The following is a 10,452-nucleotide window of genomic DNA, read 5'->3' on the forward strand; positions in this document are numbered from 1 at the left end:
AGAGTTTATGGGTTTGTTTGTGTTCCCTTTGGCGCCCAAAGCCCAACGGCCTCCAAGGTCCCACTATAACTCCTCCCGCCACTAAAAACTGAAAGAAGTTCACAAACAATTTTGTTAATCTCTAAAACGCCCCTCCATTATGAACTTCCTACTTGTCACCCAGGGAACGAAACGGAGAGGGGCAATTTCGTAGATAAACTAAGTATTGAGACCTATTCTTAAACAACTTCCACACTTTATTTTTTTTTTCCAACCTCCAAAACGAACCACAATTCGGTACCCAATCGCTCACGCCCTTTAGGCTTCCATCTCTGATCCATTTTTGCATTTTTTTCCTTGTCCGTCTCTCACTATTCTCTCCAGCAGTTTCAGTCTCTACGAAACGAAGAGGGAAGACCTGAGAAAGTTATCTCTCTCTAGAGGGCACGATATTGTGCATTTGTGCTGCTCATATTTGATTCTCTTCTTTAAGAATGTCAACTTTGAGATCCCCGTGTGATCTTTTAGAAGATGTAAAGGAAGCAGAGGTGGTTCCTGCGCTTTATTTTACTCTTTCAGTCGGAGATAGTGAGAAAGAACTTGGAGATTCATCGGAAAAAGAGGTGAAATCGCCTGATTTTTTTATCGTTCTTAAACACGAAGGACAGTGCATCGTGACGCCTATCGAAGAACAACCTTCGGAGACTACCACGGAGAAAGGAGCTGACGACGCGAGTGAGAAATCTTTTGATTTTATCATGTTTGAGAAGTCTAAATTTACCGAGAAATCCCTGTGTTCACAAAATGAAGAGGAAGAAGCTCTTGAATCTCCTGAGGAAGCTTCGCAAACTGAAAATGTAAAATGGACGGATAATGGAAAGACATCTCTAGAATCAAACCAGCGAGAGAGTCCAAAAATATCAACAGAGATATTTCAAGACACAGTCGGAAAAGAAGAGTCATCCAAATCGGAGGAAGAAAATGAATCGACTGACAAACTTGATAAGCCGATGAAGACGTTAAGAGTGCAGAGCAACGAGAACATCTCCAAATCCAATAATGCAAACGTGGCGCAGATGTCACTGAAACCGTCTCCTAGTGTAGGTTCGAGTCTCGAGAACTTGGAACTCGACAGTTTATTGCCTGCGGTCAGATCCGTCGATAGTCCTCTAGGGAGTACGGAAAACGGTGCGATGTTGGAAGAAGCGTGGGAGGGACTACAAAAATCTTACGTATATTACAAAGGCAAGCCTGTCGGTACGCTCGCTGCTATGGATCCTATCGCCGAGGCTTTGAATTACAATCAGGTATATTATGTTTAGTTTTTTGTCATCGTTTTTGTTTTCTTTTGATTTTTCAAATCCAGATATCTCCCTTGTTTTGTTATATTATCATTTTCTTTTGTTTGGCTATTTTGCAATGAAGCTTCATTTGTCTTAGGTGTTTTCTCAACGGTCTTTCTTTAGCCTTCAAATCCATGCTTGTTAGAATCCATTTTATCTTCAGAATTTTGCTTACTGCTGTTCGCTTTCGCTATAGCATTTTGAGGCATTTTCTGTTTTTGTGAATGGTGTTAAGGAAATTCCTGTTTTACATGCATGATAACCATCTATATCTATTTCTTATGCTTATTTTCCATCCATGATAATCATCTATATCTATATCTAATTCTTCTTCTTATTCTTCTACTTATATAACTTCGGTTCCTGTTATGATTTGCTACGAAAGTTCTTGTGCCTTTTAGTTCTGTGATCTTTTCGTCTTCACCTGGAAAATATGTGGTCTAATGTACACTTCTTGACTTGCCCTTCATATATCTGCAAATTTCGTGGTAATGCCGGAGGAACTAATTAATTATTATATTATATTGTGAGTGGCATAAGTCGTTTCATCTTCAATTTTTATTTTAAAACAAACGAGGAAGAGAGTTTTCCATACAGGTGAAGATTAACGATCTTTGTAGATGCCTTTGAGAGGAATTACCGTACGTCATTGTTACATAGCCACAGACTAAAAACATGCATTATTGCTTGATCAAATTCATAGTGCTTCTGTTTTTCTGAGTTTGATAGCTAGCCCATAATGTTATGATTTCAATGAAGTTAAAAGCCTTATTAATGCAGGGGTGCCCTATTGAACTCAATCAATATTCTTTCCCCATTCTTATATTGCAGGTTTTCATAAGAGACTTCGTTCCCAGTGGCTTAGCCTGTCTAATGAGACCTGCCAATGCTGGTGGCGATCCAGAGATAGTAAAGAACTTTCTGTTAAAGACTCTCCACCTTCAAGGTTGGGAGAAAAGAATTGACAATTTTACACTTGGGGAAGGTGTCATGCCTGCAAGTTTTAAAGTACTTTACGATTCGCATAGGCAGAAGGAAACCTTGGTTGCAGATTTCGGTGGTAGTGCAATAGGAAGAGTTGCACCTGTTGACTCTGGGTTCTGGTGGATCATATTGCTAAGGTCGTATACCAAATGCACGCATGATTATACTCTCTCAGAACTACCTGAGGTGCAGAAAGGAATGAAGCTGATACTTAATCTTTGCCTTTCAGATGGTTTTGACACTTTTCCTACACTTCTGTGTGCAGATGGGTGTAGCATGATTGATAGGAGGATGGTGAGTCTTCTAGTTATTATAGAAGTTTCCTTTAACTTTATATAGAAGTACTTGTTTGAAAACATGATCGGGAATTAGACTGGTTATTGTCACAACTGCTCCTAGTGTTAAGCGTAATTGCCAATCTAAGCCACTTCGAATCTTCTTCTATTTTCATTGTTCTAGTACCCTTAGATCCTGTGATCAGTCTCTGCATGATTTTGTTCTGGCCCTAGTCTAGTACCAGACGGCTAAAGGGTTTTCCCCCTAAATTCTTGCTTGTTTTTGTGAATGAGTAATGTGATGTAGTTCATATATTATTGTTTGAACTCATTTTATTCACTACGGGGCAAAGCTGGAAAATTTATATTGGGGAGCTAGAATTGAACTGTAAATTCTTTTGGGGCCAATACACAAAATTTACCATTTTATTAGTTATTACTTTACAAATTTTAAGAGCCTAAAAGGGAAATTTTACCAAACCAAGGGGGCCAAGGCCCTTGCCTTCCCCCTGGTGCCGCCCCTGCTGCAATGCTTTGAGTTGTTTTGATATTTGGTCGGTCGCTCCTACTCTTTTTCTTCTTTTTACCCTCATTGCTCTGAACTGAGTTTAATTAGTGGAATTTAATGTGCTTCCTTTTTGGGCAGGGAATTTATGGGTACCCCATTGAGATTCAAGCACTTTTCTATTTTGCACTGAGGTCTTCTAGGCAGATGCTAAAACCAGAGCGAGATGGCAAGGAACTAATTGAGCGTATCGATAAGCGCATCAGAGCTCTCAGTTTTCACATCCAAAAATACTACTGGCTTGATTTCACACAGTTAAACAACATATATCGCTACAAAACTGAGGAGTATTCCCACACTGCTGTCAACAAATTTAATGTCATCCCAGAGTCTATTCCTGATTGGGTGTTCGATTTTATGCCCTTACGTGGGGGATATCTGATTGGTAACGTCAGCCCAGCTCGAATGGATTTCCGCTGGTTTCTGGTTGGAAACTGCATTGCAATCTTGAGTTCACTAGCTACACCTGCACAAGCAACAGCAATTATGGATTTGATTGAGGAGCGCTGGGAGGACTTAATAGGAGAGATGCCTTTGAAGATAGTTTATCCAGCTTTGGAGGGTCATGAATGGAGAACTGTCACTGGGTTTGATCCAAAGAACACACGGTGGAGTTACCACAATGGTGGATCATGGCCAGGTATTTCTCATGTACTTACAGTTCCATAGTAAGTTATTTGCAGAGTTCAATGATTTAAGTTGCCTTGTCGCATCATATGATATTGCTTTTAGCTGGATCATTTATATTTCCAGTGCACAACAGGCAAGCTCGAGATCATGTAGCCTTTCAGGATTAACCAGCATAATCTTATGATTAGACTTAGTAGGGTGTCGAACCTTCTTTTTATTAGACGAGGGATTCTCCTTCTTGCATTTCGGCGAGGTACCGGTGTCGTCCCTTAGGCAATGTGTTTAGCCGGGGCTTTGGTGGTTTTCGGCCTTTCTTAATCTTAGGCCCAACAGTGTTAATAGATTGCATCCAACGAATTTAGAAAGCTCAAGAATGAAATGAATATGAACATTTGATTTCCTTGAAAATGTTTATTTGTAAAGTTCCTTGACCTGGTGTATTGAACATTGTCCATGCAGTTCTGATATGGCTACTCACAGCAGCGTGTATCAAGACTGGAAGGCCTCAAATTGCAAAACGAGCCATAGAGCTGATTGAACAACGCCTTTCTAAAGACGGCTGGCCTGAGTACTATGATGGCAAGACCGGGCGTTATGTTGGGAAGCAAGCAAGGAAATATCAAACATGGAGCATCTCTGGCTACTTGGTCGCTAAGATGTTGATTGAGAACCCAGCCAATCTCCCCATCATCTCTCTTGAAGAAGACAAAAGGATTGCCAAGCCAAAGCTCACCCGCTCTATCTCATTCTAGAAAACAACTGCATCTGACAGACAGGGATTTTCATTTTATTGCACACATATAATTCTTTTTGCAACTGGGATGGTTCGAAAATATCCAAAAATCCAAAATGCTCATATTGACACTGTTTTAGTTGTATAGTTAAAGCGAGCAATAGATTGTCAAAAGTCAAAACCAGAACCAAGTAGCCCTTCTCCGTGAGTACATAACAGTAAACTACTACAGGTTGTAAGAAAAGAAATAATACCTAGGGCCCAAAACCATTGGATAAGAAAAAATGTAGCAGATAAATTGGATAGAAAACAATGGCCCGGCCCCCAGTGCGCCGCTCTTTCTCTCTTCAGACGCTTAACCGCCAAGGAAAAGAACCACTAAGGCAAATACGAAGAAAGAAAAGTCTTATCAGTACATTCTTCTCTAATAATTATATATACATATCTGTTTCTAAAACTATTTGATCAAATTAGGCAATGGATAACAGCTGCAGATTCATATCATGCGACAAGCTAGATCGTATGGCTACCTGGGTGGGCGCCAGCATGGCCTCTGCATTTTTTGCCTCATTGGAGCGGTGCTCCTGTATAAACCTCAGCACCACCGATTTCGATGACGAAAAGGAAGCCAAGGACCGCCCTCTCATGTTCATCAAGCCCGTGGTCCACGATGAACCCCAATCCCAACCAGACCCAGCCGCCGCGAACCGCCCCACCGCCGGCAATCTCAACGTTTGATTGTCTTGTCTTCTAGGGTTTGTTTCTCATGTTTCTCTACCTTTTTTTTTTTTCTGTTGTATATATGTGAAGTAGGTTTCTAGGTTAATTGCGAATCAATTCGTGTACACTTTGGCTTATGATTTGGTGTCAATTGTTTTTTTTAATGGTGATTTCAATGGAATTTATGAATTTCATTCTCGTTTTTGGCTTTCTTTTTGTTTGGATAATTCAAGGATGAGACGATTTTCAACTCATTTGCAGATGCATCGTAATATTCTGATTTCATTGGAGTTATGATTTTTAACTTTAGGAACAAATTCATGAATATGGACTGCGATAAAGTGAATTAATTTTTACTGTTGTTTTTCTTTAACTAAAGAATGCTGCTTATTTTATTTTATTTTTTAGAAAAACAAAATGCTATTTTTAACTGAATTATTGAATGCATGATGCCGTTGACTAGTGCAGTTACATTTATGTTCAGCGTTAATGAATTGCATTCTTGATGTGTCCCTTTCGCCTTTTCTTCTTTTGTGTTAATTTGAGCTATTACTAATTGTACTGCACGTTCTGGACTAGTGGATGAGCGCGGGTATATATTGTTCTTTCATATAGTAAAAGAATTATGACGCACTCATGCTTGAATGTGTGAGATACAAATAGAAATGGTAGGTATTTATATTTTGAGGAAAATAAAAAGTTTGGGTAACATAGATTTTCATATTTTAAGAAAAACAGAGAGTTGGGGTAAATAGCAGGGGCATTGTAGTGATAGTGTTGTTTCTCAAACATGTGTCCTAAATCTCTTTTCAGCTGACTGAAACCAAGATGCGATGTGATGTGCAATGAAAGTAGGTTTTCATTTTTATGGGGTGGACAAAATGTCAACTTTTAAAACTTTTGAGGATAAAGGAGGAGAAGAATGAGGGCAAAAACGGATCGTAAAGTTTGTCAAAGTTGTAGATTTGACTTAGGGTTCTAGACGTTCGGAAATAAAAAAGAAGCAAATAAATAAGATAAATGGAAAGATAGAACGTGACGTGTAGAAGTCCTAAGAAGCCTTGGAAACACAAAAAATCCACAACCCCCTTCAAGCGGCTCTAATTTCCCTTCCAAGATAATCCCCATGATCTAAAAAAGATTATTAAAAGAAATTCTTTAAAAAAAAAACCTAGAGAGAATTTATTAACTCAAAAGAGAAATAGAATAATAATATATAGACTAGCTAAATAAATCTAAATAAAACTCGTAATTATACTAGAATTCTAATTTAATCTTAAATAATGAGTAGTTTTAAACTAAATTTTCTTGTTAACATAAAATTTCTAAATAATTTAAAATACTTAATAATTATAAAAAATTTAGAATAAAATAATAATAAAATAATAAGAGTTGATAAATAAAATATTGGGCTCATATATAATAAAAATTAAGCCTAAAACTCAAATCCAATATGAAACGGCTAGGCTTGGGAGATCAATTGGGGTTCTTGAAGTGAAATGCCTAAGCTTGTTAGCATTTTTCACATGGGCTTGTCATCATAGATTGAGAGTTTAGGCCCACAAACATAATTAGTCTCTTCTAATCCATCATTACTCATCGTCTTGAAACTTCAACTCTTCTTCTCGAATTTTCTTCGTGATAAAGTCTTGAACTACTAAGTTGAGTTTTGACTTTATTTGTTTGGATTTGGATCTCGTAATTGGGGCTTGATGGAAACTAAGCTCATCTTTATTATGGCCTTTGAATTGGGTTGAGTTGCTCATATCATTCCCCCTTCCACAAAAGGATTCGTCCTCGAATCTGTAATATCAAAAGGAGAAAGGTCAACGACATTAAAAGTGACACTAACATGATACTCACCGGGAAGGTTGATTTGATATGCATTATCATTAATGCGCTTGAGTACGAGAAAGGCTCCATCACAACGTGGTCTAATTTTGTTTTGCGTTTAGTCGGAAATTGCTCTTTTCTCATGTGGACCCAAACCCAGTCATCGGGCTCAAAAATAATTTGCTTGCACCCCTTGTTAGCTTTGTTGGTATTGGCTTCATTTGTTTTGGAGATTCGTTGTCTTGCTTTTGCATGCATAGATTTCACCAATTCAGCTTTCTTCTCACCATCTAAATTAGAAATGTTTTCTATAGGCAATGGTATAAGATCAAGTACAGTTAGTGGATTAAAACCATAAACAAGTTCAAATGGGGAATAGACATTTGTAGAGTGAATAGATCTGTTATATGCAAACTTAGCAAATGGAAAACACTCTTCCCAATTTTTAAGGTTTTTACCCATAACAGCTCGTAGTAAAGCACCTAAGACTCGATTGGCTGCCTCAGTTTGTCCATCGGTTTGAGGGTGACATGTAGTAGAATATAATAATTTAGTACCAAGCTTGCCCCATAATACTTTCCAAAAGTGGCTTAGAAATTTTACGTCTCTGTCCGATACAATGGTGCGAGGTATCCCATATAAGTGCACCACCCTCAAAAGAATAAGTCAGCCATATGTGTAGCGTCATCCGTTTTGTGACAAGGAATGAAGTGAGCCATCTTTGAAAACTTATCAACAACAACAAAAATACTATCTCAACCTTTTTTGGTTCGTAGTAAACCAAAAATAAAATCCATGGATAAGTTTACCCATGGCGAAGAAGGAATCGGCAAAGGAGTATAAAGTCCATGAGACACTACTTCAAATTTTGCTTGTTTACAAGTAATACAATTAGAACATACCTTTTCAACGTCCTTTTTCATGTGCGACTAATAAAAATGTTCGTGGAAAATATCTAGTGTCTTGGCGACACCGAAGTGTCTCATTAGGCCTCTATTATGTGCCTCACGAATTAATAACTCTCATAGAATATTATGGAACACATAACCTGTTTAGGCAAAAAAGGAACCCATCTACAAGATAAAACTTGTTAAAGACAACATTCCCACAATTAGAAAAAACATTTGCAAAATCAATATCATTTAAGTATAAATCTTTTATATGTTCAAACCCTAAGAGTTTAGCATTTAATGTAATTATCAAAGAATATCTACTAGATAATGCATCAAATCAACTACATTTTCTTTACCTATTTTATACTTAATTGTATATGGAAATGTCTGTAACAACCCGATTTTGGGGCTAGTCAGAATGGTGGTTTCGGGACCACCAACCCGAGGTTAGAGAAATTGTTTTTGACATTATTTTTTTATGTGTTGTGGAATTATTATATGAGTGTATGAAAAATTTGGCGAGATAATTTTAGCGTTTGTAAGCTTAATTGCGAAAAGGACTAAATCGCATAAAGTTCAAAAGTCTTAAATTGATAGCTCAGGGTGTTAAATTGCCATGAAACTTAAATTGGGGTCTTTAAAGGGCAAATAAACCCTAAAAAGAGTGCTAGGCCGGCCATGGGGACAAGAACTGTAAAAAAAGTCAAATTAGGTGGGTTTGGTAACTTGTTTGACTAAAAAGAAAAGAAAATAAACAAAGGATGATATCATCCCTTTCCAATCTTATCTAGTGCCGAAAATATCAGCCATAGGAGGGTTTGAGAGCTTGAAAAATTCCAGCCACTCTCTATTCTCATAGGTAAGTGATTTTGATAATTTCCTTAATGATTTTGCATTTTTGGACCCTTTGTAACATGAACTTTCTAACAAGGGGACTATTTTGTAAAATGGTTGAAAGTCTAGAGTTTTGTCATGATATTAGACATGTTCATTTCTGAAATTTTATGGAATAATATGAGTTATGGTTGAGAAATAAACAATTATTGTGAAGAAATTTTCATAGAATTCCTAATTAGGGATCATTTTGCATAAGTTGAAAAATTAGGTGGTAAATGTGAGAAATAATGGGAATTTTGAGTTTCTATAAGAGTAAAAAAGGGTTCGGCTAGGCTTAAGATTTGAATAAATTCGATAAAAATTGATTTTCGGAGCTAAGGGTAAAATGGTCACTTTGTAAAAGTAAAGAGGCAAAATGGTCATTTTTCTCAATTATAAATTATTGAGTACCTAGATTATTAAAAGAATTAAATTTGTGAATTTTTTTCATTTTAAATTAAGAATTGCAAATTTCGAGCCTAGGCTGGGGAAAAACAAAGCAAGTGGACTAAGCCGGACGAGTAGTCTACATTTTTTGCATACTGAGGTAAGTTGTATGTAAATAATACAATTACATGGTTATTATAAGTTTAATTTGATATAGCATAAATCGCTTGTTTGTGGAAATAATTATGTATGATGAATATTGAGATAGTAGAACTCCCGTTGAACCTTAGGAAATAAATCGATTAATCGTGCCATGACATTTGGGTCATTTGTGTGCTAGTGTAAGACATGTCTAGGACATGCATAGTCTAAATTATAAGAGCCAATATAAGACCATGTTTGGGACATGGCATTGGCATTGAGACGTAAGCTAGTGTCTGCATCGGCCTCGTGACGTAAGCCAGTGTAAGACATGTCTAGGATATGCATCGGTTACAAGATGGGTCAGTGTAAGACCCTGTCTGGGACATGGTATCGACACGAATATGTGAGAGCTAGTGTAAGATTATGTCTGGGACATGGCGTCGGCCTCGATTTCGGTAGTCAGTGTAAGACCATGTCTGGGACATGGCATCGGCATTATACTCTGTGTTTGAAGCTTAGTGAATACCCAATAGTATTTCAAATAGTTCAACGGCGAAAGTTATAGTTTAAGTTATACGAGAAAAGTATGATCATGTTGTAAGTGGTACAGGTACCTATTTGAAATGTATGAGATGTAAGCTCAATATATGCCATGTGAAATGTATTGGCTAGTGATGAGTAAGTTGTTCTTATGCCTACTTATGTGCTATGAGCATGATGATAAATGGTAAAGTTGTTGTTATATTTATTGCATGCAACTTATTAAGTTTTATGCTTACCCTATTTTTTTCCATTTTCTTATAGTGTCGTCTATTTAGCTCGTGGATCAATGGTTGTCGGAGGCATCGATCACACTATCAATCGTAGCACTTGGTATAATTAGATCTATTTATTTTGATTATGGCATGTATAGGACCCTGACTTTAAAATTTTGTGTCTTTGTTAATTGGCCAAATGTGTTGGCGTGCTTTAGCATTTTGATTCATTTTGTACAAGGTCATGGAAATGGCTAAAGTTGAAAGTTGTTATATGAAAACAAGAAGTTGTTTCATGAATGGGTAATTTGTTGGTTGTTTTAGTAAATATGAAA

At 37.1% G+C, this 10,452-nt stretch overlaps 1 protein-coding gene across 1 annotated transcript; it reads left to right on the forward strand.

The window, feature by feature from the left end:
- Window positions 1-257: 257 nt before the first annotated feature.
- LOC108467725 (probable alkaline/neutral invertase F) lies at window positions 258-10,452 on the forward strand. The gene is made up of 6 exons (XM_017768476.2): window positions 258-1,286; window positions 2,154-2,600; window positions 3,228-3,786; window positions 4,236-4,921; window positions 4,998-5,264; window positions 10,167-10,452. The coding sequence occupies exons 1-4, from the start codon at window positions 474-476 to the stop codon at window positions 4,526-4,528; spliced, it is 2,112 nt and encodes a 703-aa protein (XP_017623965.2). The 5' UTR covers window positions 258-473; the 3' UTR covers window positions 4,529-4,921; window positions 4,998-5,264; window positions 10,167-10,452.

Source organism: Gossypium arboreum, chromosome 8, assembly GCF_025698485.1.
Source record: "Gossypium arboreum isolate Shixiya-1 chromosome 8, ASM2569848v2, whole genome shotgun sequence".
Classification (NCBI taxonomy): domain Eukaryota; kingdom Viridiplantae; phylum Streptophyta; class Magnoliopsida; order Malvales; family Malvaceae; genus Gossypium; species Gossypium arboreum.